This window comes from Protopterus annectens, chromosome 1.part1, assembly GCF_019279795.1.
Source record: "Protopterus annectens isolate FY-2018-M chromosome 1.part1, PAN1.0, whole genome shotgun sequence".
Lineage (NCBI taxonomy): Eukaryota > Metazoa > Chordata > Ceratodontiformes > Protopteridae > Protopterus > Protopterus annectens.
In genome coordinates, this window is record NC_056726.1 from 1563796159 (window position 1) to 1563815333 (window position 19175).

General features: G+C 39.6%; 1 protein-coding gene across 1 annotated transcript in view; it reads left to right on the forward strand.

Moving 5' to 3' along the window:
• NIPAL3 (NIPA like domain containing 3) overlaps window positions 1–19175 on the forward strand; it is a 750101-nt gene that overhangs the window by 92862 nt on the left and 638064 nt on the right. The window contains exon 2 of the mRNA XM_044083192.1: window positions 13274–13342. Within this exon, the coding sequence (XP_043939127.1) occupies window positions 13274–13342 (69 nt within the window). The remainder of the gene's footprint in view (window positions 1–13273; window positions 13343–19175) is intronic.

A 19175-nucleotide genomic window follows, 5' to 3' on the forward strand; every position in this document is an offset into this window, starting at 1 on the left:
CCAATGTCGAAAGTATCTGGACTAAAACGAAATGCCAAGAAATGCATAATACTATCCTTTTGGGAAGTCATCCATCCCTGATAACTATCATATTGACAGCACACCCCTTACAATTGACCTAGTAGTCAGGGACTTAGGGACACACATAGAGAGTAATCTAGCCTTTGATCATCATGTGTCTACAGAGGTATGGCATCCAAGTCCAAGGAACTCATTGTTCCACTGTATTCGGCATTCATCAGACCTATCATTTAGCACAATGCCCTCTTTGGTATGTACCTAACCAGGCATATCCAACAATTGGAACATCCACAGAGGTTCCTCACTAAAAGAATACAGGGCGTAAGTAATGTGTCCTGTGCAGACTGCCTCAAGGCCCTACCCCTGTATTCTGTCTTCTACAGTCCTTTTGAGGGGAGATAAATGCCTGGCATACAGGGCATTGTCAGACCTCACTCTGATGGACTTCCTACATATCTACAAAAGAAATGGCGCCAGAATTACCTGTTCTATAGACTTAAACCTTGCCTGTGATATAAATAGGACCTGCTTGAGAGATGGGTATGTATCCCAGAGAGTACTCAGTCTATGGAACAGGCTCCCCATCCATGTGAAGCAGAGTTCCTCCCTAACCCATTTCAAGTGCATCTTGGACAATTGGATGGGAGACTGGAAATTCATCCCTGGTTTGGCAACGGACACGGGTAACCTGTAAATGGTTAATCTCCCAGGCCCATGCTTACACTTATCAAGAGTATCAAAACATGTCAGAGATTTGGGATGCATAGCTAGGCTTAAAAAGGCCCTTGTGGTCATTAGCCTAGTAAACACCTGTGAACCAGTAACATTTTTGCAGGGGGCACTAGAGTGAGATCGCACTATGGTGAAAAAGAGTACATTTCCCGATTCCCGCTGTAGTGCGATCTGTTATCAGAACGTCTATTCCACATTGGTGAATGCACACTACCATTCGCTAATGTGGAGTCTGACATTTTCCGGATCGGCATTATGAGCACTTGAAAACAACCTTTCTCCCTTCCAAGCTTCGTGTAAGTGGCAATCTAAATTTTGATAGGGTGTAGTATTTTAAGGGTTTACTAAGAAGTCTCTTGTGCAAAATCACAAAAGTTCTTGCCTATATAGCCCACTACTCTCTGAATCTCTTCATAGCCAGAGAATTACTGTTAAAGCCAATTACCAGATATACAGAAATACTTCCACCAGGTTATAATACATTTAGACTAGATAGAACCAATAAAAAAGCAGATGGAGTTACTGTTTTCTACAGAAATGTTTTTATATTGCTCCACTTACCATGATGCAGTACCCACTTTCACCAATGCTGAACTTGTCCTCTCACTCTTCCAATTGAATACTCACAAACCTCTAGCTATCGTAGGTCTATACATACCATCTGGTAACAACATTCACATCCTGTAAAAGATCCTCTTTTTGATTTTGGCCAACATAAGACTGGAAACCATCTTGCTGGAAGACTTGTTGACTGGAGAAACCCAACAATTTCAGGCTGTATAGCTTCTTTCATTTGATCAAGACTCCAACAAAAATTAACAAGGCCACATCCAAGTAATCCATCTTAGACTGGATTTTAACATCCATCCCAAACAATGTTTCCATAAGTGGCACCTTACCAAATAGCCTAAGTGACCACCAGCTTAGCTACATAGGCAGACATCCCAAACAGGCTCATAAGGTTCATCACTATAACACAGTCAGAAGCCTCAGTAACTTAGTAAAGAAAAATTTACTTCCAGCCTGCCCCAGATAAACTGGGATCCATTTAAAACTTCCCATTAATAAAACAGTTGATGCATTTAATACAATGTTTCCAAATATCCAGAAAGAGTAAGCGCCATTAAGAATCGAAAGAGTTAAAAACAAATCGGCCCTTTGATTAACTGAAAAAAACAAAACAACTAAAGCAAAGTTGAAAGTCTGGAGGTTACGACTATAAACCAAGTCTCAAGACATCCCTACCACAATATAGGCAGTTAAGGAACCATAACAAACAATGCATAAAATTGGACAAAAAAAGCTTATAGCAATGCCCAAAATTCATCCTCAACCAATCGTAAAAACTTTTTAAAATCCATAAATGCATTGATCTTCTTTTTCTTCTTCTGGCTGTTCCCGTTAGAGGTCACCACAGCAGATCATATGTTTCCTTTTCTTCCTGTCCTCTGCATCTTGTTCTGTCACACCAATCACCTGCATGTCCTCTCTCACCACATCCGTAAACCGTATCTTAGGCCTTCCTCTTTTCCTCTTACCTGGCAGCTTTATCCTTGGCATCCTTTTCCCAATATACCCATCATCCCTTCTCCGCACATGTCCAAACCAACGCAATCTCACCTCTCTGGCTTTGTCTCCAAACCGTCCAACTTGAGCTGACCCTCCTAATATACTGATTCCTAAACCTGTCCACCCTTGTCACACCCAGTGCAAATCTTAACATCTTTAACTCTCATCCAGCTCTGACTCCTGCCTTTTTGTCAATGCCAACATCTCCAACCCATGTAACATAGTTGGTCTCACTACCCTCTTGTATACCTTCCTTTTTACTTTTACTGGCACCAGTCTTTCACAAATCACTCCTGATACTCTTCTCAACCCATTCCACCCTACCTGTACTCTCTTCTTCACCTCTCTTCCACACTCACCATTCCTCTTAACCCTAAGTATTTAAACTCATCCACCTTTGTCACCTCTACTCCCTGCATCCTCACCATTCCTCTATCCTCCTTCTCAATCATACAAATATATTCTGTCTTAGTCATGGTGACCTTCATTCTCCAGCATATCTCCACCTCACCAGGGTTTCTTCAACCTGTTGAAAAATATATTCCACAAATCTGCCACTTAAACAAACCATATACTAAGAAAAACAAAAAAAGCAGAAACGCAGCAGAACTGTTTGATTTTCCTTTACTCCAACACACTGGTACCTCGGCCATTCGCCTTCAACCAACAATATACAATTACAAACAACCATCTTTATATACAAAGGTTCAAACCGCAATTAATACAATTAAATAACTAATTGAAAGAAATGCATCTTGTTATTTTAAAGTACTACATGCACATTTTATTAAATACAGCCATCCTAAACATTTTAAATAACTAATTTTAAGCTATTTCTAATATAAACTATCAAACTTTAATTGATGAACTTGTTAAGAAATATAACATTTATAACTAATATTTATAACAGACTGAGCATGATGGTAAAGACCTCATTAATTCATACATTTTATAAATTAATAAATCATATATTTACCTCAAGGTTAAGACCCCTAGGAAACAATGTTCCATAGTTGAGAATGAACTTACTTTCTAACTCATTCAACCTCCTCACCATATCACCCCCTCTAACCAACACAGGTTGTGCCAAAATGCTAAAGAAAATGAACTAGTGCTATTCCCATGAATATTCACAAAATGCTCAGCCACTGGACTCTTTAAGTTTCCATTGATAATGTCCCTCAAATGTTCCATGATCCTAACCTTTACTGCTCTTTTTGTCTGACCAATATACCATTTTACATTTGTGCAACAGCAACCCACGATATAAACTACCCCACAAGAATTACATCCAAAATTGCCCCTGCAGGTAAATTTTCTACCATTAATAAATGTACCAGAAATATTTTTAATACAACTACATACTTTGCAACGTCTACAAGCAGAAACACCTATATCAGCTTTAGGGCCTCTGGTTAAGGGCATATTCAACAGTTCTTTTAAACTGGCATATCTAACATGTTTTAGAAACAAATTGCCAACTGTGACATCTTCACAAATAATATACCAGAGGTCCAAAAGTGCCCTTCTCATTACCTCTGAGTATCAAGAAACAAAGAAGAGTATTTTTTTTCATCAGAAGCACTGGTAACTGAATCCCTATTCATAACAAATTTATAGCTTCCCTTAGCTTTTTGCCCAGATTTTTTTTCCAATGTCTCATTGAACGCCTGATTTAAATGTTCAGCCTTGTATCCTCGCTTAACAAGTCTATCACTAGCTTCCCTCACAAATTTCTTTTTAAACCCCTCTTCAGAAGGGTTTCGATAAAAGCGCTTAAATTCACCCAGGGGCAACTATTTTAACAAGTGGGGGAAGATGCATACTACCCGCATGCAAGAAATTGTTAACTGATGTGTTCTTCCTAAATGGTTTGTACTGAATTCTATTGATGTTATCCACATAAAGTACTACATCCAAAAATTGAATGCAAGATTCACCTCTTTTTTTCATGGAAAACTTTAAACCATGATTATTTGAATTTAACCCACTAAAAAAGCGATCAAATTCACTAACATCACCCCTACACAAAAAAATAAGGTAATCTATAAAGCGTTTGTAAATCAATACATGTTTTTTTAAAAATTTCAGAACAATAAATGAACAACTTTTCAAAGTACCCCATATACAAGATAGCATACGTTGGAGCATAGGAAGCCCCCATAGCTGTTCCCTTATGTTGCAAAAATACATCACCATCTAGTTTAAAGTAATTATGAGTAAGGCAAAATTCAAGCAGCCGGATTACAAAAGCAGTTTTAGGCCAATCACCCATAATGTTCCAAATGGCATCAAGACCCCATTTGGTCTGAATGTTGGTATAGAGTGAATTTACATCTACAGCAACCAATAGCTTTCATCACACCATTCCAAACACCTTGCACAACTCTTCAGTATTTTTAACATGAGCAGGTATCTTACTTAAATATGTCTTCAATAAGGAATCCAAGAACAAACCCACATTTTGTAAATACGAACCTACCCCTGAGATGATGGGCCTACCAGGCAGACTGCTTATATTTTTATGTATTTTAGGCAATGCATAACACATTGGATCAACAAGTTTTGCAACATACAATTTCCTATAGTCAGGAAGCCTAAACGCCTAAATCCACCACTTCAACAAACCATATAGTAAGAAAAACAAAAAAAAAGCAGAAACACAGCAGAACTGTTTGATTTTCCTGTACTTCAACACACTGGTACCTCAGCCATTCACCTTCAATGGACAATATACTATTACAAATAACCATCTTTATATACAAAGGTTCAAACCCCAATTAATACAATTAAATAACTAATTAAAAATTGCATCTTGTTTAAAATGTTGCATACACATTTTTTAAAGTACTATATGCACATTTTATTAAACACAGCCATCCTAAACATTTTAAATAATTCTTTTTAAACTATTTCTAATGTAAACTATCAAACATTAATTGATGAACTTTTTGGGGGGTGACATGGTGAGGTTGAATGAGAAAGTAAGTTCATTCTCAAACTATGGAACATTGTTTCCTAGGGGTTTTAACCTTGAGGTAAATATATGAAATTTATAAACTTTTCATATTTATTAATTTATAAATGTATGAATTAATGAGGTTTTTACTGTCATGCTCACTTAGTCTATTATAAATATTAGTTATAAATGTTAGATATATTTCTTAAAAAGTTCAATTAATGTTTGATAGTTTATATAAGAAATAACTTAAAATTAGTTATTTAAAATGTTTAGGATGGCTGTATTTAATAAAATGTGCAGGTACTACTTTAAAAAATGTGTATGCAGCATTTTAAACAAGATGCAATTTTTCAATTAGTTATTTAATTGTATTAATTGGGGTTTGAACCTTTGTATATAAAGATGGTTGTTTGTAATTGTATATTGTCCGTTGAAGGCGAATGGCTGAGATACCAGTGTGTTGAAGTAAAGGAAAACCAAACAGTTCTGCTGCGTTTCTGCTTTTTTGTTTTTCTTAGTATATGGTTTCCTCAACCTGTTCCCTTCTCTCACTACAGATCACAATGTCATCCGCAAACATCATAGTCCACAGGGACTCCTGTCTACTCTCGTCTGTCAAGCTGTCCATCACCATTGCAAATAAGAAAGAGCTCAGAGCTAATCCTTGATGTAATCCCACCTCCAAGCCCCCCCTGCACCCCCCATGTGGGGGGCTGCCCCACCCACACCCCCTGCTACTTAAATATATCAACTCCGAGATTGTACTTCACAGCACTAACATGAGTTATGTTGTAGTATAGCAGGTTAAAAGGGAACATTATTAAGGTTACAGCAGGCAGTCATGAAACATGTGATGGTATGTTTGCCATTTTTTCTCTGCAGTGCAATCTCAGATTTGATATATTTAATTTGCAGGGGGTCAAGCGGGGCTTGCCCCCTGCTCATACTTAGTGAAAACTGCTATGCTTTGTGTTGTATGTGTTTCTCTGTTTCTTTATTCAGTAATATTGTCGTTATTTCTATTCTGTGTGTTTTCAGGATTTTGGGCTTCAGGCTTATGAATTTCAAGATTGTGAAGTTTCAGGCTTCTGAAGTGAATGTGTGTGTGTGTGTGTGTGTGTGTGTGTGTGTGTGTGTGAAGTGGGTGGGGTCCTGAGTTTGGAGATTACCAATGTCATTGTTTAGTTCCATGATGATATGCTCCATGTGTGTGTATATAGATAGATATATATATATATATATATATATATATATATGTATATATATATATATATATATATATATATACATGTTGTGTATATATGTGTGTATGTATGTATATATATGTGTGTATGTATGTGTGTGTATATATATATATATATATATATATATATATATATATATATATTGTATACGTATATATATATATATATATATATATATATATATATATACATACATATCTATATATATATATATATATATATATATATATATATATATATATATACACACACACGTGTATATATACACGTTTTGTGTGTGTGTGTGTGTGTGTGTGTGTGTGTGTATGCGTGTATGTATGTGTGTATATGTATATATATATATATATATATATATATATATATATATATATATATATATATAAATATATGCATACATTATATATGTGTGTGTGTGTGTGTGTGTGTGTATATATATATATATATATATATATATATATATATATATATATATAAAATGTATATATTACACACAACCATCCATTACAGTGCTTTGTATGGATAAATAAACAAAATACATATGTATGCTGCTGTAAGAACTACACATTTAAACCCATTGTTGCTGTAAGAGCCACACGGCTAAACCCACTGCACCCATTCCACCTTTTCAACCTTTTACTCAAGAATCACAGACAAGGCCTCAAATTCAGGAACAGATTTTATAGGTTCATAGGTAGGTACTAGGCTATTGGCCCTAGGGCCTATATAAGCCTAGCCAAATGTACCCTGGCTTTCGCCACCCAAGCAAATTATTTTCCTGTGCCACTGTCGAGCAGAGCCACAGAAGTGATCCCCGGGGTGAATTTCATATCTCCCATCCAGTCATCAAGATTTTTCTTGAAGAGTGCTAATGAGGAGCTTTGTTTGATATAGATAGGTAGTTTGTTCCAGAGTATGGGAAGTCTCTGGGACAGGAATCTATCCCTCCAGCATGTTGTGTTTATTGTGGTGACGAGGTTTAGGTCCCTAGAGCGTGTAGCTCGTAGGGATTGGGATTTCTTTAAGTGGAACATGTCTAAAAGCTCTGGGTTTGACATAGCTTTGTGTGTTAGGCAGAGATCGCCTCTGAGTAGGCGATATGCAGCGGAGTAAAGCTGCAGTTTTTTGAGACGGTCTGCATAGGGCATCTCTTTGAGGCCGGTAATCCTCTTTGTGAGGTATTTCTGTGGCCTTTCCAGTTGTTGTAGATGTCTTGTGAGGTACATGCCAAAAGGGGAATTGTACTCTATAATGGGTCTAATGAGTGACTAGTAGAGGGGAACAATGACCTCTTTTTTCCTGGATGAGAAACCTTTTGTGATGAGGTGTGCCACATAGAAGATTTCCTGACTACTGTGGCGATGTGATTATCAAAGGAGAGACTGCTATCCACCTGTGTCCCAAGGTCTGTTATCACACTTTCGGTGTTAGACTACCACCTATGTGGTAGTTCATGGGTACTGAGTTTTTACCAAAAGGGATGACCATGCACTTTTTGGCATTGAGCTTGAGGCCATGACTTTGACACCAGGCATCTGTCTCATCGAGGCCCTTTTGTAGGATGTCCACATCTTTTGGAGTTTTGATTATGGCTCCTAGTTTGCAGTCATCTGCGAACTTCATTAGCCAAAGACCTTCTGTGTTGGCCTGTACTTCAGAGAAATAGATACCAAACAGGGGAGGACCCAGGACTGAACCCTGTGGTACTCCAAATGTCACTGGTCTGAAGTTGGATTTGGAGTCTGCTACTTTCACAGTGTGGGTTCTGTCAGTGAGCCAGTTGGCAACCCATCTTGTGACATAGGGATTTATACCTAGTTTAGTGAGTTTATCTATAATTCCAGAATGGGGGATGATGTCGAAAGCCTTGGCGAGATCTAGATAGGCTGTGTGAACCACCTTACCCTCATCTATGGCTTTGGTGACTGCTTCAAAGAAGTCTATCAGGTTTAGGAGACATGATCTGCCTTTTACAAACCCGAAGTGGGTGGGGTCCTGAGTTTGGAGATTACCAATGTCATTGTTTAGTTCCATGATGATACGCTCCATAGCCTTGCAGACCAGGCTCGTTAGGCTAATGGGACGGTGGTTTCCAGGGTCTTTGGTGGCTCCCCCTTTGTGGAGTGGGATAACTGTTGCTGTGTGCCATTCAGTGGGCACATAGCCTGAGGTGAGGCTATGATTGAACATGGTACTTAGGTGGGGTGCCAGTTCATTCTGTAGTTCATGTACAACACAGCCTGGGATGTCGTCAGGTCCCATGGATGCTGTGTTCTTGGCTTTGGATAGTGTGTTTTTTACCTGTGCAGCCGTGATTACAGGAACTTTGCATTCTTCTGGTATAGAGATGGGCCCTTTAGGGGATGACAGAGGGTTTAAGTTAGCACTGAACCTATCTGCCAGGATGTTGGCAATATCAGTTGGTTCTGTATATTTAGTGCTGTTGTGCTGTAACTCAGAGCAGATCTGAGTGTTGCCATTGAGATTCTTGACAAAGCTATAGAATGCTTTGTGGTTGTCTTTAGAGTCAGTGGCAATTTTGTTTTCATAACTAGCTTTGGAGGATTTTATGAGGGATCTCAGCTTCTTACTGAGGCTGACCAGGGAGCTTCTCCAATCATGGGATTTTACTCTTTTTTGCAACAGTTTCTTTTTGCTGTTGTAGAGTTTGTTTATGGCAGGGGACCACCAGATTGGCTTCCTTTTTTTGGAGGATAGCATCTTGGTTCTGTTAGGGATTGCACGATCCATGCACTCGTGTAAGTGCTTATAAAGTGCATTTGTGTAGGATTCACAAAATCTGGTACCTCTATTGTCCATCAGCATGAGTGTCGTGAAGTTTGCCACTTCTGTCTTAAGAAGCGTGAAGTTGGCTTTGGAGAAATTTTTTACTGTGGTTTCCCTAATGGGGGGTGGGGGAGGGATGTGGATGTTTAGGGTGATTAGCTTGTGGTCAGATCTGACCAACGAGGCTTTGACCTCTGGTGTGGAGCACCGGTTGCCCATGTTGGTAATAACCAGGTCTAGGATATTGCTGCTCCTGGTGGGGATGTGGATAAGTTGATCCATGGCATTGGAATTTATGAATTCCAGAAAACGTTGAGCACAAGAGTTGGTACATGAGTAGTTTTCCCAGTTAATGGTACGGTAGTTGAAATCGCCCATTATTAGGGTGTTAGGTTGTACTCTAATATTTTCCAGTGTATTAAGAAATGAGGAGTGGGAATCCTGGGGCATGGTGGGGGGTCTGTAGCAAGCTACAATTTGGATTGCGGTCTTGCCCAGAGTTAGTTGCACTTGGATAATTTTGGATGCATTATGCTGAGCAACTAGCCTGGAGGTGTGGATATCCTTAATGAATATGGACACGCCTCCACCTTTAGTGTTTCGGTCCAAGTTAGGTGGCCGAAAGGTGTGGTATGAATTATAGCCTGGTAATGCAGGTTTACTCTCTGGAGCCTTGAACCAGTTCTCTGTCACTGCACAGATGTCGATGTTCTCCATTTTAAGGAGTGCCTCGAGAGAGTACATTTTGAGGTTTAGACTTTGCATTGAGTAGCAATACCCTCAGATTCTTCTTGCCTGTACCTGTTAGGGTGGTGAATTTGTCATTTGAACCTTGCCTAAAAAAGGCACTATAGGGGTGGCTAGAGCCTTAGCCAGTATCCGGAATCCCAGAGACGACAGGTGCAGGCCATCTCTGGCAAAGCATCGTGGCTTGTCGATCATGTCATCCCAGGCAGAAATATTTATGTTGTATATTTAGAAAATCAAAAGTATCACATGTTTTGTGTTATCGAGCATTTCTTTATTGTATTTGAAAACATATTTTTCATCCCTTGTTTCAGTGAAATTTCTTCTTGTGTGGCTAATTAGGCCTGCTGAAGACATTTTCTCTTGTCCCATTTTGCATCTTTCTTTAGTGCTTGCTGAAGACATTTTCTCTTGTCCCATTTTGCATCTTTCTTTAGTGCTTTCTGATTTTGTTCATGACCTGCCGTATGCATTTCCCTTCTTGATATACTTGTATACCTTATTAACCAAAATAAAATTCTGTCTGCGTAGCATAGTCCCAAGTTTGAGAATGTTGTGGGAAGGGATGAAGATGACACCCCTTTAATATACAAGTATAAAGCAGTTGGCACAGATTACTAAAGCGCTGAGCTGTTAATAAGCTGTTTCATTTGCCCAGGGTACAGGGTTTGATTTCTTTCACCTTTATTTGCCTGCTTTGAACAAGTCATTTAACCAGACGGTGCTCCTGGGTAACCTCTGAAAAGGGGCAACTGCATCCAGTGGGCTAACCTGGTCAACAAATATGTAAAATAAAAACAAAAGTAAATAAAATAAAAAGAGAAGATTATGAAAGGTATGAGAAGAAAGACTACTTGCTTTATTCAGACTGAGCCGAGACTGCACACTCCCCCTTGTTAGTGGGCAGTCTAGAAACTTAAAGATTATTCCTGTTCTGGTGGAAAGGATTTTACATTATACATTTCATTTGACATCATCGCAAGAGTTTACAGTTTACTTCTTTGGAAAGAGAGGAATGGAGTAATAGGTTTGCTGTGGAAATTCGTAATAGATTCAGGTAACGAGCTGAGAGAGAGAAAGAGAGAGCAGTTAACGACAGCCTCACAAAAAATGGAAACTGGTATCTGGAATTTGAGAACCAGCTGCAAGAAAATGAGGACTAGGGAGTAGCAGGAAAGATTTCCAGGTGTAAAAGAAAGCAAAGCAGAGAATTACAGGAAAGAACTGGTATAGAAGAAAGGGTGTGAACAGGTTATAATTGGAAACACGTAACTGCCTTCTCTTTTTATATTCTCTTAGAAACAGGTGTTGGATAAAGTCCAATAAAATACTGTTTCATTTAGAAGTGGAAATGAAGAGGCTAGGCACTAAATAACTTTATTGAAAATGTTAAATACTTTTATATTGGGATGTGTTCAACAGTGTGACCAAATTTTTGAAAGCAAGTAATGTCTGAGGAAATGTTGGGAACTGGTTTATTTTGCGTTGCAAATGCATGACTGCCCACCATCAACATTGCAAGTACGACTGTCCTTCTGTTTTAACTGGCTACCACAAAAAATAAATGGTCTGGAAATGAATTAACAGCATTTTTATTAGGGACTGCACCTTCCTTCACGTCACCTTTTTTTTTTTTTTTAATGCTACCCAGAAAATCACACGAAATCTAAGAGAAGTGAATCCAGTGTATTTGTAATTCCTCTGAGGTGGTGGATCTTCCAAAGTAGAATATTTAAAAGACCAGCATATGAGGTCATAACCTTCATACTGGGGAATGTATGAGGGTATAGTTAAATCCCCTGGAAAAATATTTCTCTTAAAACTGTTATAGTTTGAATATGTTGCAAAGGCATACTGGACAGCAAACAGTAATCTGGTCCGCAGAGCATTCCTTGAACATTCGTAAAACAAAGTAAACCTTCGGGAAATGATACAGAAAGAGAACTGTCCATACTGTAATTGGGGAGTTAATTTACAATGTACATCTCAGGCTGAAACTAGTTAATATTGTATGGAAGCAACACGCAGAAAGCAGTTGAGAAAAAGAGATTTCATTGAAAAAATAGTGGATAGCTGATATGGATAATGTAATGAATGTGACGATATCTGAAATGAATGTACGAGTAAAATGTAGAGAGAGGAAGAAAACCATATGGATGTATTACAGGTACAGTGGACTGGGGGGTTAAGAGCAATGGTTGAAGAGGAGGGTTTTAAAGTGGGTTGTTTGGAATAAGAAGGAATACACTGAATGTAGTTAAAGGATTAATGTGAGAATGATGAACTTAATTTAAAATGAAGAAACTTCAGAAGAGACCGAATGTACAAGCGTGTCATCAACGATGAAATTGAAATATGTTTGTATGTGTATTGAAGCTTCATGAACACTTACAGAAGGGGTAGTAGATTGAGCCAAAGAAAAGAAGGATTGTAAGCATATAGAAGTAAAGAGTATTAACTGAAAGTAAATGAGGTCGCTTTAAAGTTTGTGGTAATAGAGAAATTATCTGCTTGTTAATTTATAACGTCTGTGTCTCTAATCTTAACTTTTTAATAAATGCGTCAATGAATTCTGAGCATCAAAAGTGTTTTGTACATGGATTTTTGTATTCCCTCCTCAATACTCTGCGTAATATATTATTTAACTCCTCTATCTTCATTAGCACTCTTCAAGAAAAATCTTGATGAGTGGATGGGAAATAGGAAATAAACCCTGGGGATCACTTCTGTGTCTCTGCTCGACAGTGGCACAGGAAAATAACTTTCTTGGGTGGCGTAAGCCAGAGAACCTTGTTGGCTAGGCTTACGTAGGCCCTTGAGCCGATAGCCTAGTACCTACCTATGAACCTAATGTGCCAGTGGTCAGTAACTCTCTTTGATCAGTAGTTATGATTAGACAATCACTGCTGGTGTGTCATTGTCTGTGTACCGTCATTTTATGCACTTTGGGTTAACAACATTAAATAAAGTAGAGTTTTGTATGTAATGCATTGTGAAATAAACTGCTACAGGTGGGCACCTTTAGCCAATCCAAGAGTGCATGTTATTTATTTGTAGTGAACTTTATTTTGTCAGGATAAGAAGTTCCAACAAAAGTTTGAACATTTGTACAGAAACACTGCTGATACATACCTATCCAGTACGGTTATGGCAGTGTAGCTAAGCACCTATAGAAAAGATAGATGCTAATGATTTCTCTCTACTTCTTTTGCAGGAGAACTTGATTGGTACGCTGCTAGCCATATTTGGAAACCTAATTATCAGTATTTCACTCAGTGTCCAGGTAAGCGGCATGCGAACTAAGCTTTCCACTCCTTGCGTATTGATCTTAGCTGACATGAATCACCACTTGTAGAAACAAAAATTTACTGAAAATGTAAAGTTATGTGGGTTTTAAAATTTACTTGGCATTTGTCTGCCTGTTTATCTGTCTGTGTCACTTGCAGTATAAAACAGCATGTAGGACTCTGCGTGCCTTTTTATTATAAAGCACTGCATGTCTCGACAAGTGGAAGAGTATGCATTTTATGCATATGTGAGTGGCTGCCCATTATGGTAGTAAAGAATTGGCTTCTTATGGCTTTGACTAAGCACAGCTTACTGCCTGAAAAGAATACAGAAACTACAGGCATAGGTATATACAGAGTTGGGACAATCTCCTCCCCATGGCTGCCTTCTACACACACATCTCACTGGTTTATAATGTACTACAGGATTATAGGAAACAGTAAAAGCAGAATGATCGATTTCACTGAAGTTTATCCAGGTAAGTAACCATCATTTAAATCCATTTCAGTGAGTTTTGATTAAAAGAATCACCGCACATCCCTTGCAGCTGTCTTAAAAGAAAGTGTGACCCTTTTTTATACGACGCAAACATTACTTGATATCTTATGTCTTTGATGTCTTTCCTTGTTTGCATATATCCCGTGTTGCCTCTGATACAAGAGGTTTAAAGTATCACACAGTGGAAAGTCTAGCTTTGCTAGAGTTTTCTTTTTATGTTTTTTTTTAACCAATTGTTTTTTCGGCAAGACCTTTTTACTCATTGTTTTAGTTTAAGAACTTGGGTCATTGCTGGAGATAGTTTGCTTGAATTTAATAACAAGGAAGTGCCATCACTGAAGTTTAAGCAATTGTATTCTAAATTGTTTATGCAAATTATCTAACTACTGCCTCTGCCAAATGATTTGAATCATGGTATTGAGGAGGATGCAAGAACAGAGGTGCAGTAGTGAGCCTGTGATCCACATCATATATGATGTGAGAGTTGTTAATACTGTGTTTTAGTATTTTACTACTTACTTAAAACACATTAATTAAGCAGTTCTGAGTTGCACAAACACATCATTGTTAGATAGCAACCAGTATGTTACAAACAGCACATAGTTAATACAAATGAAAAACATGAAGATTGTAGTTAAATGTTTGTTAAAATAAACATTCATACTGAAAGTCTGTGTTAGTCCAGATTTTTACATTTATGGGTAAGGAGAGGAATGGGCTGCTAATATTTTTGACTGTTTGTGTCCTTATCTGGGCTGTAGGAATGCCGGTACTTTTTTGTATACGTCAGGCAGTTGCAGATTTTCTTCGTGTTTCACTGTTGCAGTCATTACATTTGGGTAATCTGCTGGCAGGTTGCCCTCAGTCGGCCTGAATATCAAAGTCTTGGGTCCTGCGTCAGTTGCTGTCTCCTCTTCCATGACGTCAGGTCGTCAGGGGTATAAAACATGCAGCCCATGCCATTTTATTCAGCCTTTCTTGCCGCACGGTGCCTGAAGCAGAAGCAGTTCGCAAGTGCCGGTCAGCCGACTCCTGAAATTTTCATTTTCGAGTTTCAGAACCGAAGTCTTCAAACTAAAGCTAAGTACCCCGTTGGGGAAACTTTTTCTTGCTCCTTACCAATGTCAGTAAAAGTTAATAATTGCATTACTTGTGGGAAGCAAATACCTCATAAGGATTTTCATTTGTACTGTATTCCTTGCCTAGGCCCAGATCATAACAAGCCTTGCTTTCGGTTTTGTGCTAGATTTAACCAACGCACTGTTAAGCGTCGGTATATTTTTGCTTCAGAATATTTTGGATCCAGATTTAATTACCCTGAAATGTCGTCAGATAGCAATCCAACTACCGGAGTTCACAAAAAACGCAAAGAAAAAGACAAGAGACAGACCGAGGTCCTAAACCGACGACGAAGCTTCTCCTAAGCCAGTCGCCGGTACTCAGTGAGGCACTTTCGCAGCCCCTGATACCCGCTACTTTTGAGTCGCAGGCCTCTACCGAGACCCATGCGGAGTCCGGTATGCCGCGAGATTCTCAGATTATTGAACTCGCGGATGTCTCTCCTTCGGATGGGTCCGGAGCCGCTGAGCAGGCACCGGCTTCTGAAGGTGTTTTCAGGCCTCAGCATTTCTATATAAAACTGACGCCAGCTTCAAAAACAAAAACTTCTAAGTCTCAAAAACCGACGCATGAACCACATGCTCAGGCCCCTATGCCAAAAAAACAGATGATCAAAATAGCTGAGGACTTAATTACCTTGATCAGGGGTTCCCAACCCCCCCCCCCCTGCTAAGAGGCCTAGGCAAGACACTGATTGTGAATCTTCAGATCAGGTTTCTATTTCTTCTGATTCCTCTTCTGATCAGGAATTTTCTATACCACCCATGAGGATTCAGATGCAGAAGAATCCATTCCATCTGCATCTCCTCCTGAGGATTATTCTTTTGGAGAAACATTGCATACTTTAAGGGAACTTTTTAATTGGGAGAGTCAGGATTTCTCAGAATCAAAAAAGAGGCTTAGGGATTTCCTTGGTCTTACTCAGCATAGGGCTTTGGCTATACCTCCTGTATTAGACATTGTTGATGATGTGTTTTCGGAATCAAGCATGGCTCCTGATTTCCTACCTCCGGCTCCTAGTAAGCCAGACAGATATTACAGGGTTCCTGACTCCCACAAATGTTTATTCAAAAATCCTGCTGCTGATCCTGAAACTGTCTCACAGGGTCCCAAAGGTGTAAAGGCCTCTGCAGCCAAAAATCCTATCCCCTCTGATAGAGATTCCAGGGTGCTGGATAGATGGGGAAAGAAGGTTTATACGTCTGCAACCTTGGCAATTAGGGCCGTAAACTGCCAGTTTCATTTGTTTAAATATCAACAGCATGTTATGGGCTTATTGAAACAGAATGATGTTGATTTCTGATTGTGTGGAAAATAAAGAATTACAGGAATTATTGCATGCAGCAGAACAGGTTGGAAAGCATACTTTGCAATGTGCTTTTATTACCTTGGAGGCCTCTTGCAGGGCCGCAAGTTACTGGATCTGTGATTAGAAGGCATGCCTGGCTCAAGGAGCAAAATCTGCCTGATCATGTTAAAGCTAAATTGTTGGATGCACCTTTACAGTATGATACTCTGTTTGGTAGTAAGGCAGAAGAGATTTTAAAGAAAATGGAAGACAAAGCTAAATCTATGCAAACTGTAAAAGATTTCTTACAAGTACAGCCACCCAGATTCAGTGGGCACTGGCCTACTAAAAATTGGTCCTTTCCTGTATCCAACAGAGCCTCACAAGGCAAATCCAGGCGCTCAAAAGGCTCTAGATACCAATCATAGGGTTCTTACAGGTCAAAGCAATGGGGTGCCTCTTCCTCCAAATCTGGAGGAAGCAAAGCACAACCCTACAGTAAGCAGTCTCAATGACTTCCCTCTACCATTACCAAGCACTTATCTTTTGGCAGCCCCCTTGGGGGGGAAATTAGCACTTCATTCGCAAAATTGGCAGTTAATTACCCAGGACAAGTGGGTATTAAACATAGTATCCCAGGGGTACAGATTTAATTTCCATACTTTGCCATTTCCATACGGCTGGCCAGATCTGCCCCAAAATCAATGGGCAGAGGCTTAGAAACAAGTTACGTCCCTCATGGATATGGGGGCTATTCAACCAGTACCAGCACAGGAAAAAGGACAAGGGTTTTATTCAAGACTGTTCCTGGTACCCAGAAAAGACAATGCCTGGCGTCCAATACTGGACTTATCGATTTCGAACACATTCTTGGACACCCCAAAATTCAAAATGCTGACTTTACAACAGCTATTGCCCATGCTGGGCAAGAATGCTTGGTTTGTGACTCTGGAGGCATACCTGCATATCGGAATAAGGGAATTCTGCAGAAGATACCGCCGCTTCAAGGCAGGTTTTATGCATTACCAATTCTCTGCACTGCCCTTTGGCTTATCCACTGCGCCCAGGGTCTTTACAAAATGCCTGGCACCAGTAATTGCATTTTGCAGACAAAGAAGCATACAAATGTATCCTTACCTGGACGACTGTCTCATTCAAGCAGAGAACAAGGACATTCTTCTTCAACATCTGGCGTTTGTAAAAAGGCTTCTAACATGCCTAGAGTACACAATAAATAAAAAGAAATCACAACTGGTACCCTCTCAAAAAATTACATTCCTGGGTGCAAGCTTGAATACAACTGCCCGGATAACTTACCTTACGCCAGACAAAGGCAACGGACTATATACTTTTAACAGATGGCAACAAAAACCGAGTTATCTGCAAGACAAATTCTGCTAGCTTTGGGGTTCATGGCATCCTGCATTCTACTAATTCCATATGCAAGACTGCATATGAGGAAACTACAATGGTATCTAAAAAGTTTATGGAGTCACCATTGTCACAATCTGGAAACAATGATTCCTCTCATTCCCTGCCTACAGCAGGAGTTTCTTTGGTGGGCAGAGACATGGTCACCAGAACAAGGGATGGTCTTTCACTCTACCCCTTGCCATCCAAACCCTAACTACAGACGCATCAGACTATGCTTGCGGGGCCCACCTGGTGGGAAGATGTATTCAGGGCATATGGAGCCCAAAACAACTACATCTGCATATCAACCAGAAAGAGATGCTAGCTGTTCAGAATGCCCCGACAGCCTTCAAGGACTTACTTCATCCAGGACAACTACTGATAAAGACGGACAACACCACAGTTATGTGGTACATAAATAAGCAAGGGGGTTCACATTCCTACCCCCTTTGCAGACTAGCCATGGCATTGTGGGACACAGCCTTGACTTAATCTTCAAGCTCAATTCCTGCCAGGAAAACAAAATACTCTGGCAGACAACCTAAGCAGAAATCTAATGGACCCTTACGAGTGGAAACTGGATCCACAAGTCTTCAGCATGATAACACAGAAACGGGGGAGCCCGGACATAGATCTATTTGCCTCTCCCCAAAATTATCAACTGGACAAATTCTACACAAGGGCTTATCACAGACAAGCATGGAAAGTGGGTGCCCTATCCTTCAGTTGGAAAAACCTATCAGTCTATGCCTTTCCTCCTCTGCCTCTTCTCCCCAAGGTCTTACTAAAGGTCAGGCAGGAAAAACCAAAAATGATTCTAATTGCCCCGGACTGGTATTGCCAGCACTGGTACCCAGTTCTAAGGGATGTCTCAACTCCCTCCTTGGTACTTGCCTCCTATACCTCATCTACTGTCTCAGCAAAGCAATCAAATTCTGCACACTCTGCTCCAAACCCTTAACCTGGCAGCATGGCTGATCATGTAATTATTCAAACACCTCTCAGTAAATCTGTGATGAATGTCATTTTGGAAGCCAGAAGGCTTAGTACTAGAAAATCTTATGCTGATACATGGAAGAGATTCTGTGCTTGGAACCAAGCACAAGGAATGGACACAGCAAAGCCAAATATTCCTCAGATTTTACAATACTTGACTGAGATCCTTGACAAGGGCCTATCTTTTTCTTCAATAAAAATCCATGCCTCTGCCATCTCGGCTCATTACAACATGGAGCCTCCCATCTTTTTGTCATCCTCTGCTAAAACTATCTTAGAGGGGCCAAAAATGCAAGGCCTCATAGAAGATCACCAACTCCTGCATGGGACCTCAATTTTGTGTTGGAAAACTCAACCTGCCTCCTTTTGAACCAACAGCTACTGCGGATATAAAGTTTTTATCTTGGAAAACAGCTTTCCTTTTGGCAATCACTTCATGAAGGGTTTCAGAACTACAGACCCTCATGGCTGTGGAGCCTTTTATTACATTTTTCCCGGACAGGGTGTCCCTCAG